This window comes from Euprymna scolopes, chromosome 29, assembly GCF_053919585.1.
Source record: "Euprymna scolopes isolate OS-2025 chromosome 29, ASM5391958v1, whole genome shotgun sequence".
Lineage (NCBI taxonomy): Eukaryota > Metazoa > Mollusca > Cephalopoda > Sepiida > Sepiolidae > Euprymna > Euprymna scolopes.
The window spans coordinates 78246635-78262568 of NC_136510.1; the positions used below are offsets into that span (position 1 = coordinate 78246635).

General features: G+C 34.1%; 1 protein-coding gene across 2 annotated transcripts in view; it reads left to right on the plus strand.

Annotated features, from left to right (window-relative positions):
• The window catches only part of LOC145252733 (rho GDP-dissociation inhibitor 2-like), a 170618-nt gene that overhangs the window by 119670 nt on the left and 35014 nt on the right, over nt 1-15934 (plus strand). For both annotated transcript variants that reach the window (XM_080112598.1, XM_080112597.1), the window contains exon 2: nt 11465-11660. In XM_080112598.1, coding sequence (XP_079968724.1) covers nt 11465-11660 — 196 coding nt within the window. The remainder of the gene's footprint in view (nt 1-11464; nt 11661-15934) is intronic.

The window sequence follows — 15934 nt, forward strand, 5'->3', positions numbered from 1 at the left end:
ATATCTTGATGTGAAAAAACATACTAGGTTTTGACCTATTGCTCTGATATGGCACTGTTAGAACACTGAGTGGTGTGCTCATTATGTCTGCTGGGACTGAAATTGTTTAAGGCACTGATGTATGCTACACTTTTCATTGATCAGTCAGACTTCAAGGTAGACTTCTACCAATGCCAAGGGGGCCTTCCAGAAGTTGTTGGAACAGTACAATAAGTGCATTGAAGCCGGAGGAGATTACTTTGAAGGGAACTAGTTTCATGTGTGTACTATCAATATAAGTGCCCATACAAAAAGTCTGGAAACTTACTGAAGGCACCTCATAACATTATTTTAACACACAATCCTGCTACAAGACTGCCCCCCCCCAAAAAAAAAACATTGTATATTTGAGGAGGTATGAACTCAAAAATATTTTAAAGCTATTTAAAATTTGCTATCATGGTGAAACCTGGAAATATAGACTACATAACTGAAATTCTGAGCTTAGAACATTTTTTTTTTTTTTTTTTCTGGAAATATATCACCATTAAGAGGGCTCTTTCTGCTCAGAGGAGATGGGGGTGTTAGATGATCATGAGGATTTGTCAGGTGCATACATGGTTGTTTTTTTATGGTAGAATCTTAATTGGTTAACCATCTCTCATGACTTTGCTCAGGACCACTGTGCATTGGCCATTCTGGTTAGAGATGTGATTCAGAACCAGGAAAAAGGTTGACCATACTCTGCCAAGGTGAATCCTATCAACAATATTAGAAGCCTTAAAATGCTTGAAATTTGTATAGATTTTGTATTTGGTTTCTTCAGATTTCTATTCTCATCTTGAGTGTTATTTTCACAACATTTTGCTTGATGTAACCTCTGATCTTCCTCAAGTGTGTCTTGTTGAACTCTGGAATCTTTCTTCTGGAAGTTGATGGTTCAATCCTCAGTGTGAGCAACACAATTACAATTGCGAATTACTTCTACCCAATCATGGCTGATGGAACAAGAGCATGCTACCCTCATGAATTAAATGAAGGGTTCCTTTCAAAATTCTGTGCAGATTTCAAAGTCTTACAAAAAGATTTCAGTGTTTGACAAAACCTAAAGAAGGTTGAAAATTACTTCAACCAAAACTATGAGAACAGTAGTCCAAAGAATCCAAATAATACGAATAATCAATCCTCATCTCAAAAATTCATAAACGTCATTGTAAAGATTTGTTTAAATTTTATTAAAATCAGAGGTAAAAATTTTTTTTTTTTTTTTACAAGGTGTAACTGTAGCAACATTTATCCAGGTTGGGTTTAGTCGGTTCCAAATGAGTTCACCCTGTCAAGGCACTCTACTCATGTCATTTGACAGTTGAGTCTTTGTCATGCTCTAGCGACGAATACCAAAAGTGTGGAGCCCAGCTACCAGCTCCATGTCTGTTTTTGCTATTTTTATTCAGGTCTTAAAATAGCCGTTTCTAATTGGTCATTTTTGATTGTAGACAACAAAACAAAAAAAGTTATCAAAAAACAAATAACAAACAAATGTTATTGAAAGGTAAGATAAGTTACTCTTTTTTACTTAGCTGGATAAGTTTTTAGCAATTTAACTTATTTTAAAGCATTTGTTTAGTTCGAAAAACAAGTGTTAAGTGTTAACAAGAAAAAGTGGCGGACATGAAGGGGTCACATCTTTGGAGTAACAATAAGCACTCAAAAATGGAAAATTTAAAAGTACTGGGAGAAACCACTCTGCACTTCAGCCAGCAAGTTTAATTGGTGCTATCAATTTAAGAATGAATTCCTACCTGGTTGTCGAAGAATGTGACCAAACACCAGCAAAGTTTCCTTTTCAAAAAAATCTCTTTTGATGCCGGCAATGTTTCATTTTGCATGGATGGTGTGATTTAGTCAGAGGTGGATGCAACGTAGTTATTCCATGGTGTGTGAAAATTCTTTGCATGAGAACCAAAGTTATTAGCCATACAGCAGTTTTTCTTTATTTTTTATTTTTTTAATAGAAATCGCTCCAGACAAGGCATAAGGCCACTTGATGTAAGAAGCTACAAAAAAAAATATATACTACTTTCAGCCAACAAGAAGTGTGAGATGGATAGATTCTGACCCAGAAAACAGCAATTCTTTCCCTCTTTGTCAGAATGTGAGGACTAAAGGACAAAATAAGGGAAGTGAGAGCTATGCATACTATAAATTGTTTGCTCCTTTCAGTGCATAAGCATGTCTTGGAGTATGTTTATTTTAGGAATCTGTACTCAGTGTTTAAGTATGTTATAGTGTATCTTTCTTGTGATCTTTTGGTCCTAATGGATTCCAGAACAATAAATCATCTTATCTGGTGAAGTATTTAGCTTTGGGCTGTTACTTGAGGTAACATCACTTGGGGAGGTTCACCATTCCTCATAAAAGCCAGTGTGAGTTAACTGTACCAAGGAGATCTTTTTTAGGGTCGTGAGTACTATATGATTTTGAATATTTAGGGTAATTGCTGCAATCAAAATATTATATGAAGATTTGCAATCCTCTCCGATTTATTCTGGTGGAATAAAAAAATTTGAGACATTACTTTGGAAACGCTCCTTGTGTGTACACATACACACACAAGGAGTGTTTCCAAAGGAATGCCTTTTATTATTTTTTATTCCAAAATGAATCGGAGGGAATCGTGAATTATATTATGACTGAACTTATGTATTCATGAACTGAAAGTTTCATTTGTTGCAGATATGGAGGGTGTGACAACCCCCCCCCCCACACACACACACTTTAACATTACATTGCGTTTATATACTAGCTTTTTCTTTTTTTTTTTTCAGCCGGACTTTTTCAGATGAACACTTATGTTTAACCGGGTCATAATGTGAAAACTTTTTTTGTTATGTAAGAAACTTCAGAATCATTAAATGCTTATATTTCAGATTCTTGAGGTTAAAAAATCTATTGGTGATAATTTGTTAATCTGGCAACTTTTTTTTCTTGGTGTTAGTTTATTTTTTTGGGGGGGGGGGGGCTTGTGCATCTATTAATATAGGTCACTTGTAAAATAAGTGATTGAAATGTGTTTGATGATAAACCAACCATACAAAATTTGTACTAGCCATTCTATTAGATAATGTAGTGTAAAAAAAATTAAAAAACGGGGTGAGGTTTTTTCTTCTTTTTTTTTTTTTTTTTAATCCAGAAAAAGATTTTAACATAAATTGCTAGTTTTTTTTTTTTTACCCCCCCCCCCCTATTTTTCTTCTTTTTTCTTACAAGCGATTTTCCCCGCTTATGATTATCGTTTGTTGCTGTAAAAGCTAAAACTTTTTTTAATTCGTGGAGTAGAACAGTTACATGATTTGTCACCGAAAAATGACTTCCTGTCTCCCTCCCCCTCCCCATCATATGGCCATTCAATGACTTTCTCATTGGAGTTGTTTAAAGAAAAAAGTTAGATTTTTAAGAAATTTTAAAATATAAAATATCACTCGACCTATGACCTTTTGGTCACAACCTATATTACTCATATATTACTATACATATTACTCATATATTACTATACATATTACTCATATATTACTATACATATTACTCATATATTACTATACATATTACTATTATTTTTGGATTTCATTCGATGATCCATAAACCTTTACATATGTTGTTACATTCTTCCTGTTTCTGAATTTTTTAGATGAGGATTATTTGGACTACTGTTCTCATCTTATTTATGCAACATTTTGATTGATATATACAGCATAATCGCGTTGACACACTGGTTCTCATCAGACCACTGAAGTTAAGCAATGTTGAGCCTGGTTAGTACCAGATGGGTGATAATGTAAAAATTTGGGAATTCTAGGCTCTGTATATGCTCTCCACTTATCTCTATTTGTTTCCAGTCGTCTTATACATACATTTCACTTGCTACTGGTATTTAACAATGTCGACTCAGGAGAGGTGTGCTTGGAGATTGCACACCTCCTGTTACAAAAATTTCATGCGGGTATCCATAGTCTGTCAAAGACTGAGGGAGCCCCTTTGTTGATATCCAACCTTCAAGTCTATCCTGTTAAGCTCTGAAATCTGCCGAGAATTTTGAATTATTTAATCCAGAGGTAGTATGCTTTTGTTCTGTCAGCTATGACTGGATAGAAGTTTTAAGTAATTCGCAATTGTATTTTGAGTGTTGCCAACACTTAGGATTGAACCTGCAATTTTCAGAAGAGTAATTTACAGCTGAATTTTACGGAATACTTTATCCACTACATCACAAGTTCTTGCAGAAAAACTCCAGAACCTGAAAAAAATTTTTCAGGTTCAACAAGTACCCCTGAACATGCAAATAACACTCAAACACTCAACATGAGAACAATAATCGGAATAATTCAAATGATACAAGACATTTTTATGTATAACTAAAAAATAAGGCCTCTTTACTGTGTGTGTGTGTGTGTGTGTGTGTGTGTGTGTAAAACGTTTTCAATTATTTGTACAAATTCTTTTATTTATGAAGCTTTATGTATATTAATTTTAAGACTATATACAAACGGATGACAAAACATCTTACTATTTCTTTCAGCATATCAATTTCCAAATTTTTTACAGCAACTGTTTCGTAATGCAAAAACAATTGTTCTTATGACAATACTAATTTTTGTTCCCCCTCTCCCCTCCCCCAGAGAAAAGGAGGGTGGATTTGTAAATTCACCCTTGTTCGTTCGTCTGTTCTCACTTTTCTCAATAACTACGCTTTGGAATTTTTTGAAATTTTGCACAAACATTAAACATATTAGTAAAAAAAGTAACAATGAATTTTCCGGGAAAACTCTGGTTGCCCCTGTAGGGGTGCCTTTCAGGTTAAAATGGCTAAAATTGACACTTTTGTGCTTATTAAACTTTCTGAAAAGTGGCTCTTTTAGGGCTAATAAAAACACTCCATTTTTGGGACTATTTTACCATATTTGTCCAAATTTTCTGTGTATATCTATTTAACAGTTTTGCATGGTGCTGAACTCCAATTTAAATGTTAAGGCCTTGGGGACTTTTGGGGCTAATGGAGGGGGGCAAATGATGGACTTAGTCATTTCTTTTTTTTGCATGGTGCAGAACTCAAATTTACGTATGTTAAGGCCTAAAACTGCACCGTTTTTTCATTTTCACCAGTATTTGACATCCCCTGGGGACTTTTGGAGCTAATGGGGTGGGGGCAAATGCTAAACTTAGTCATTTTAAAAAACAAATTTTATGTCTCGTTCATTGTGCACTCACGGGGGACCATGCATGCTTCACTTGTTTTGTTTTTGTTTTTTTTGTTTTTTTTTTTGTTTTTTTTTTTCAAAATTGTCTCATCAGAAAAATTGGAACTTCTATTTAAAGTTAAAAAGTTCCAATTTTTCTGATGAGTTAAAGCAGAAAAAATTCAGTATTGACATAACTGATTCTTTCTACGTTACAAAACAGCTGTTGTAAAAAAAAAAAAAAAAAAAAAAAAATTGAAAATTTCGACATGCCGAAATAAATTGTAAGAGGAATAAAAATCTTGGAATTTATAATATAGCTCTTTTGTCATCCATATATAATGTCGGTATGTGATGCTTTGTATTCTCTATAGAAAAAGGTTAAAGAATCTACATGAAAAGTGTATTAAGTAAATTTTACCATCCATGGAAGACAATGAAAGTGTTTCTAGATATCGAAGTGCAATACCTATGAGTGTATAACCCCTTTAAAACTTCACATGTATACTATTTTGATTAAATTTATATATGTATATAAAATTCTCCAGAGAAGACAATGTAAATGATCGGGAATCTCTCGTCTGAGCCAAAAATGTATTTACCCTTATATGAGGACAGAAGTCCATTCATAACTTGAAATACTTCTATCTGATATTTTTTTTATAAGTACTATTTTAAAAGTCGGCATAACAAAAGTTTTAATTGACTGAAAAAATTGAGTGCCCAATTTCTGTTCTCCCCCACCCCAGATTGAGTGATTTAATATTAAAAAAAGGGGGGAGCTTTTCTAATAATATATAAACAGATGGCCCGGCGTTGCCCGATTGAAAAATATGCTTAAATATATTTAACTCTTGCAGATTTTGTATTTATTATAGAGCCAATTCTCTATCAATTATTGTATTGGATCTAATATATAGTAATGATTTCAAAAGTGAAAAAAATAAACATGATTTGTGTACCATCAGATAAAATCGAAACCAAAACATAGCTCTCTAGCCTTATTGGTTATCCTATGATCTAAATCCATACGTATACAAAAACTGCGGAAAAATAACGCTGTTTAGCCTATAATTTTTAATTAATAAATGTGCAGAAAATCTGTGCAGCCGACTTACACCAGGCGCAGGTGAATGTTTTTTTTTTCTTTCAAATTTGACCCCTTGGTAGAAGTTTTACTAGCTAAAAATGAAAGCAAGTGTGCTGCAGATCCAAATACCCTAAATATCAAATTTCAACTCTGTAGACCAAATATTTAGATAGGAGTTTGGTAGAAACTTTTTGCATACATATTGATATGGTCACTTTTATATATGTGCTCCATGTGCTAGGACATTTTCAACTAAAATTCTATGCAATTATGCAGAATGTAGAAACTATGCATAAATAGAATTCAGTGTAATAGTGAAATGAAACCAGCACTTTTTTTTTTTTTAAAGAAATATGCAAATTAGTTAACCTTCAAGTAGTTGATTACATATTCATGACTGGGTATATTAAGAAGTTCACTTTAATAATTTTTAAATAGAAAAAGTAGGCTTTTAATATCAATGTGAGAACGAGAAGAAACTTAACTGTATAGGTATATAGATAATGTAAATAAGGAATTTTGGTATATTATTATGTAATGCTTCTCCATCCACCTTTCTCTTTCTATCGCTTTATATTTACTTAGATCTATCTATAATACATAAGAACAGCTGTCTGTGTGCATGTCTGTCTCTAAAAACGAATTGCATGTGAACATAAGGAAATTAGTAATAACACTTTTCCAACACATTACTAAGGCTAGAACAACAGCATATTCTTTTCATTGTTTTGACCCTTGAGTGTGTATCCGTTATATGCTTTGTGTCTCATTTCACCGATGCAGGCTCGAGTGTATATCTTATATGCTTTTATATTGTGATGTGGTTCTCGGTTGATTAATTGTCTGTGTCGAATATGTACTCGAGAGTCAAAACAATGAAAAGAATATGCTGTTGTCATAGCCGTACATATTACACAGTGATAAGTGTTAGCTTAAGAGTATTAACAGCTGAATAGCTTGGTAGGTAAAATATCTGACAGCATTAACGTTGCTAAAAGAAAACCCTTAATGCTGTCCAACACTCTAACCTGAATAAATTCAATTTATCCTAAGGATGATGGATAACACATTAGTAGTTGGTTTAAAGTGAAGCTGGTTTATGCAAAGCCAAATTCATTTTCTCATCCCAACCAGCCTGATTCAGCAGCAGGAAAGGGTCGAGATAGTTGGACACCAGATGGAATGCTGGAACTGCCAGAAGTGTTGACATCTTCCTTTATATATATATATAAATAAAAACTGTCCACAAAAAATGCAATCATTGATTGCGCCGCTCTGCAGTCTTTAGTCTCAGGAGATGCACCTTGAAAAAATGTAGACAAACAGACAGGCAGAAACAGTTTTATATGTTAGATTGGTGTGTGTGTGTTATCACTTATGTGTTCAGTGTGGGAGGTGGTGCGACTATAAAAAAAGAATAAGAAATCGCATATAAAAGACTTATTTTATTATTGAAAATGTTGCTATTATATTAGTAAATTTGACTCCTCAACCGATAGCACACGTTGGGGGGGGGGATACTTGTATCTACCTGTCAGCACTTCTTCCCAGATGAGAGAACCTCAGATGGCATGCAATATACCTACTCTCCCCGATAAGGAGATAATGTTTGGGGGAATGCCCTCCTGAACAGATGCTACACTTTAATCTTAGTCGAAAAGCTGAACAAAAATGTAATTTAATCATTTTGTGGTTCTCATAGAAGCTGCTTATGATCGCTTTAATACGTTTTTTACAAAAAAAAAAAAATCCTTATAACAGGTTGTCTTAAAGATACCAGCTTCCTGACCTAAAATGAACCAGACATTGATGCTATTGTTTTTTTTTTTTTTTTTCCTTTTCCTTTGCAAAACTCAACCATGGTCTACGAAGTCAAAAACAAAAACAATTTTTCTTTACAAAACTACCAAACCAAACACTATGAATAAATATTTGAAGGTATAAAGAATTTGAAGCTAGTATCTTTTCAAAACAAAATAACCAAACAACTTTATAACATTGTATATAATTTCTTATTTAGATTATTTGCAGTGGCATAGCAGCTATTTTTATCACCCACGGTGGTCGTAAGATGTGTCCCATCCATCCCCCACTACTGGCCATTGATAATCCGTTAATCTTCAAAATTCCAGAAAATCCTCAAGATATCTATTTTCATGGAATTACAATCAAGGATTTTAGACTGCTGTGTATTAGTCCCAGACTTTCATCCTATTACAATATTCGGATACACACACAGTTATCATCAAAGAAAACCAAAGATTTTTCAAAACAAAAACGTATAAGTCAAATCATTAAAAAAAAAAAAAAAATTATTAATTTTACTGGTTATTAGTTTTGAGAAAGAGTGCTCACAGCTGGCAACATTAATAACTGAGCTTTGTATAGAACAATCATACCGGGTGACTCAAAAAAACGGGCCCCAGCTTTTCAAGAACTTGTTTTTTTTTTTGTTTTTTTTATATAAAACAGGAGTATTCAACTTAAAATATTTATTTTCATTGAACATAAAACTGATCCGACAGTGGAAAATCAATTTAAAAAACAGTATTACATGCATAAAACACAAAATGACGTATTACAACCATAAAAACTTATTTTGGTATAAAATTTCAGATTTTTTGTTAGCTTTTTATTTTAATTTTTTCCATTTTCTATTTTTACCCCCTCAAAATTCTGCCCCCTGAGATGTGGGGCGGGGGCTCCTCTTTTACTATGCCACTGATGTTTTGGGATACTGTTCTCATCTTGCATGTTCTCAAAAAATTTTAGTAGCATTCTAAAATCTGTACAGAATTTCGAATGGCATTCTTTATTTAATTCATGGAGATGGATTGCTCTCATTCATTCATTTTAAAATGACTTATGCCCCTTGCTGAATTTTATTTTTATGATTCAGAAAAGTTTCATGTTAGCAGTTGTCTTCTTGGCTAGAGTAAAAAAAAATTGCTAAATTGTAGCAAATTACATTATTTTGCCAATAACATTGTACAACAATAACAGGTGCAAATTGGCTGGTTAGAAGTAAAGTATGATTTGTCAGCTTAAATGCTATTTGAGTCTGACTTGAAAAATCTGACAAGATAAATTTATATCATTAAAATGTTCTTTAAATTTGATCTGGTTTCACTAAAGTTCACCATTGGGTTTTTGTCAAAATGAAGCTAGTGCAGTAATTGCTCTCTAGAAAGATTGACACAGATTCCATGGAAAGGTAACTACCATCCTGCAAGAGCTTTGCTACGGTCATAGGCCTCGGAACAATACCAGCATCCTTCTGCCTGCATCGGTGAAATGATGAATCTGTTATCTTCAGATACCAAAAGATCTCACGGCAGGCTCTGATCCTTACCCACTCCCTACCCAAAAAGAGTGGGTAGCACTCAACCAGGCCCGAGTAAAGGTTGCTGAAACACTGGGGCAATCTGCACAAGTAAGGTCATGTACAGGCCACTCGGTGTCCCTCTGGCGCCGATGTGCAGACTATCGCAAACATCCTCACAGACTATCCTCTGAGCTAGGCGTGCTCTGACACGGACCTGAGGGATGCCTTGGACATTGCTCGGCGATGGATCTAGAGATGGAACGAAACGCTATGACTAGTCCAATGGACTGTTTTGATTATCACTTAGAGATGTACTTTAAAAGGAAGACCTATACCAAGATAAAAAAGAGCTACAAGTAAACTCAATAGTGATACAATAGGAACGTTAATTATGTATTAGGCTAATTACAATTATATCGTTGGTTCAGTTCATGCTGGACATATATAAAGACTCTTCATTTAATTTTGTCAAATTAAAATAAATCAGATGAAAATAATGAGGTTTAGGGCTGGGAGCATGAATACTCATAGTTCTAAGTAAATAATCAATGTCATGTGTGTATGTATTTTTGGATTGCGTTGAAAATCGGTAAGTGAAATCACCAGTTACTACCTCTACAAGGCCACCATCCACCCATGTATGGAGTATTGTTGTCACATTTGGCCTGGTGCATCTGTATATATATCTATATATATATATATATATATATATATATATATATATATATATATTTTTTTTTCCGAACATCGTCCGCTTCATGTTCGCCAAATTTTTTTGTTTAACACACACACCTCGATTTTTTCGATTATTGAAACAGTTTGTTCTTTCTTTTTCCATCACGTACGCTGTTTTTTTCAGATTTTCTCATGTTTATCATTTTTTTTTTTTTTTTTTTTTTTTTTTTTTTAAATATTGTTCATCACGATTCGAACTTGCAACCTTTAGATAATGATGCTGCTCTTTAACTAACTGAGCTAAGAAAGCGTCGCTGAAATTGGGTCGGTTTTTATAATGTTTAAACTAATTCAATCCCCGACATCATTTGCGCATGTATATTTCGTTATCTTGTCATAAAGGAACGATTTTTTGCTACCCTCCATGTAAAAAAAGCATCTGGTTGAGGGTGATAGAATTAATGTTTTTAGCCAATTTTTCGATATTTGTCGGTTGAAGGTTCGAGCTTGAAAATGATACCTAGATTAGGTTTCTATTTTTTTGTGACTTGTAATGATAGTGCAGTGGACAAATGACCAATCTCTGCTTGCTAGACTTGTCTAGCTACAGTGAAAAACTGTGATACACCAACATTGTCTCCTTGTGGATTACATAACTATGCATGCATTTTTAGTATTTGCAGCAACAATACTTTGTACATGAGTATAGCTTGATAGCAAGGTATGAAAATATATTTGACAAGCTACACAGAAGCGTCCATGTTTTATCCTCATAGAAAATCGTCAGGCTAAATGCATGGAATTCGCGTTACACGCACATATGCATATGTGTCAAAAATTACTCAGATTCTTACGAGACGTGTGTATGTCAAAAGAATCTTTTAAAGTAATTTATGTTTAAAAAAGAAAAAAAAATTTTGTTTAGATTCCTAGAAATATTAAGTTCAACATATCTCAGACTTGGTACTTGCATGAACTGACTTACGGCTGGAAATTTCAAAATTACAAAACTAGATAATCGTGGAAACTAACAAAAAAAAAACAAAAAAAAACTTAAAATGTGAAATTTAAAAAAATAAAATAAAAAAGGGCATCAGCAGCTGTTTACCATGTAGCTGTTTTGAAGATAAATATATTCAATTAATCTTTATTCTTTTCCAGATGGCTGAAACTGAAGAGAAAGACCAGCCCGTTTTGGAAGAGGAGGGAGACGAGGAAGAACCATCTCTCAATTACAAACCTCCTGCTGAAAAATCCATCAATGAAATCCTCAAGACCGATGAGGATGACGCGAGTTTGGCCAACTATAAAAAGAAGTTGCTAGGCGATGCAGCAGAGGAATCAAACGTCATTGTGTGTAAGTGATAATTTTCTTAAATCTACTTTGAGGTTATAGCATTCAAGTTGGGAAACAAATCTTTATTTACTGGATTCAAAGTCGATCAATACTTCTAATAAATCAAATATATTAGTGATGGGATGATTCCAATATTTCCTCCCCCCCCCCCAACTCCTTACTAAATTCCCAATTCCAATACAATTACAGATTTGGATTCTTTATCGCACTCTTAATATTTAACTATAGAGTTGTTATTATTACCAGCAGTGGAAGATTTTGCTTTAACCAAAATCAAGTAAAAAGAGAAAAAATGGTGTCGGAAAATAGGCATGGATTTTTCCAATTCTGATACTCTTAAAAGTTCCAATTTTCAATTAATCATCCCAACACTAATATATATATATATATATATATATATATATATAATTTGTACATATTTACGAGGTGTTCAGATCATAAATTTGATGTTTTATTTATATATTCTTTCATTTTGCTCCAGACAGGGCATGAAGCTAAAAATAAAATAAAGTACTACTTGAAGGTCAAAAACTAGCCAACAATAATGTTAGCTGGATAGATTTTGATTTGCAAAACAGTAATTCTTCCCTCTTTGTCAGAAACATCGCTGATGGAATGTGAGGACTAAGGGACAAAATAAGGGAAGCAAGAGTTATGAGGTTGCCGAAAGTAAACCCAAGATCTACTTTTTATCCTCCTTGGACATATGCAGATTATGTACTGTACTAAAACTAACATTTCGCTGACGTATTTTAATAGATTACGTAGACCACCGGAAGATGCCAAAACATATAGCCAATGGAATCGCGGCCGCTGACGATTGGCAAGCATGATAGAAATACCTGGTAGAAAATTTGATATTTTTATAAATTGGTTAAAGTCAACACCTCCAATCCACATTGCATTGAAAAGGAGTAGGTAGTGTCTTAAATAGGTTTCCAAACTTTTTTGTATGGTCACTTTTATTGATAGTACACACATGGAACTCTAGTTCCCTTTGAAGTAGCTGGTGCAACCAGATCAGGTTGCCGGAAAATGGATTCCTGTCTCAAATGTATCTACATTAACACCTTTTTGTTTTTTGTTTTTTTTTGTTTTTTAACCTTTAACTAAATCATGTTCTGTGAAGCAAAAATAAGTCCCACTCCACTCCCCTCCCCTCCCTCCCTCTTTTTTCTCTCTCTCTCCCACTTCCCTACTCAACCAAAGCAAACTCTACAAATAAATATGCAAAGATATAAAGAACTTGAAACATAAAAAAAAAACTTTTTCCAAAATAACTGGATTCAGCACTGAATGACCCAAAAGGAGTCGATATACAAAAAAAAAAAAAAAATCAGACCAAGCCATGAAAACTAATTTCTAATCTCTTTGATAAAAATTTTCTCTTAATAAAGAAACTAAATGTTAGTCAAACAAATGTTTTATTTATTTATTTATTTTATTTTATTTTATTTTTTTTTTTACACTTTTATTCTTGTGCAAATCTTATATAAGTAAATGTAAATGCCCCTAAAATATGCTTGCCCTGTTGACAGGGCATTAGAATATGCTAACTTCACCTCTTGCAGAGGGTGAAAGTCCCTCAGTGGGGCCACCAGTAGGCCGTGGGTGGCAACTCCTGACACCTTGGAGCAGAATCCTAATGGTTGAGGGACATGGAGAACGGGAATAAGTTCCTCTTCTTCCTAACACATCACTTTGGTCCTTACATCAGCCTGACGGGTGGTCAGAGAGGTCAGCTCTGATTAATTGACAGGTTATGCCTAGCCCTAATTCCAACAAACACAACCATAAATACACCTACACCCTCAGTACAACTCAACAAAGGTATTTAGCAAACAGTGGCTCAAGGGTCAATCTTCTCGTTGGACAATGGACTTAACATAGCTGAGAGACCAACATTTTTTCTAAAAAGGAGGCTATTAAATGAATTGTTAGTAAAAATGAAAGTACCACAAGTGCTTGGGTTCACCAACAAGCAGAGTATACCTCTCCTGTATCCCTGTCATGTTGAGACGGAAGGGTTCCCCCTTCAACACCTCCCATAAAGGGCTCTGCAGCAGGTGGGGGGGGGGCAGGAAAGATTAAATAAACAAATACATTATTTGTATGTACCCATGCAAGCCTCAAAAAAAAAAATCACTCCCAAGTCTCTGACCTTTACAAACTTTCCAACATACTTAGTAATGGAATTACTCAATGAACAACCAATAACTAAAACTTTCCCATTTAAAATCGAAAAAAATACTCTCACAAAATATTAAACCTATACTGGGTAACAAAAAACTTAACAATGGCACAGTATTAATACAAATAGAAAATAAAAAGCAGACTGAGGAACTGCTAAAATGGAAACATTTTGATAACAAAACCATTAACAAGACACTAAATTCAAGTAAAGGAGAGATCAAGACCACTGAACTTGCATTATGTGCGATAAATGAAATAAAAAAAACCTCAGATCACAAAACGTCACAGATGTACAAAGGATTCTAATACGAAAAGGTTTCAAAACTATACTCACCAACACATACATTCTAACATTCAACACCCCAATAATCCCTAAAAAAATCAAAACCCCTTAGGTGCCATAAGTGTCAAAAATATGGACACCATCGCGACTGATGTTCACGGCCACCGACATGCATAAGATGTGTTGAAAAAGACTCCCACCATGACTGCCAAAAAGAACCCAAATGCGCTAACTGCCATGAAAACCACTACGCCGACTCAAAAATCTACCCAATCTGGAAAAAAAAAAAGGTGATACTCAAATTAAAGTACACTAATAACATCTCGTTTATCGAAGCTAGAAAAACTATAGAAAGCTCCAACTCATATCATCATTCAATAACATCTATCTCCACCAATATCAATATTGATGTCATCACAAAGCTTTTGAAGGAAACAAAAAAACTTACTTGAAGAATTAAAAAAAAAAAAAAAATAACCAGTAACCAAAGCAATACTGTAAACAGAACGTCAACAAACCAAAACACAAAAAGTTCACAATGAAAATCTCAACCAAAAATTTTCCCAAACGATCATCTCCCCCCCCCCCCCCCATAGTCAAGCTCCTCCCTAGAAACCAAAAACCAAACTGCAAAAACTTTCATCACCCCAAAAAAAAGAACTGAAAGCGAAGATTGTTCCCGTTCTACATCCAGAACAAGTTCCCCCATCTATGACCAAATCGAAACCATGGACATTGAAACCTTTAACTACTGACATCCATGACTCAACTCAAATAGAAACCAAGCAAGAACAAAAATCAAATTCCTACAACCAAAATACTCAAAATCCAAATATAACAGTTGCCAAACCCAAAATCCATAAACCACTATGACTTAAAAATTCACACCAACAAATTGAATCTGGCAATGAAACGTCTGAGGCATAAAAACAAAACCAACATGAATTATTACTACTAATTTCCACACTACTACCGTCAGTATTTTGTCTTCAAAAAACCCTCTTAAAAGAAAACAATACAATCAAAATAAAAAATTATACTTCCTACAATTACAAATATACCCACAACTATCGAGCATCTGGTGGCACTTAGATAATCATAAACAATAAAATTCCATAGAGACAAGTCAACCTAAACACAACTATGCAAGCAACTGCCGTATCAGTAACCTTAACTATATGCTCTATCTACATACCTCCTAATGACACACCCCAAGAAACAGAACTTAAACTAATCAACCAAGTCCCAAAACCTTATATCCTTTCTAGGAAACTTCAACAGCCAAAATATATTATGAGGAAGCAAAGACACAAACAAAAAAGGAAGACAAATTGAAAATATTATAAATCAAAGCAATTTATGTTATATAATATAACAATAGGATACACACATATTTACATCCAGCAACAGGCACTTACTCAGCCATCGATCTTTTCTTATATGATCTGTCTACGTACCTAGATTACCAGTTGAAAACACAGATACATGCAGAAGTGACCATTTCCTGGTAATATTAGGAAATGTAAACACAACTGTAGAACAAAACACCCCATGCTGGAACCTAAAAAAAAAAATCCAACTGGATAAACTTCCAAAAACAAGGCCGCTCCCTCCTGATTCAACAAGCCAACAATGATGGCAACACACTCACTGATATAGCAAACAAAAAACTTCACAAAATCATCCACCTCCAGCAAATACCCTAAATCTTGCTTTGTGACACTATGGTGTCATGACTGCATGCTACGAGGTGCATATTGCGAAGAGATTGAGGGTGTTTGACCAAACAGGATGAGGT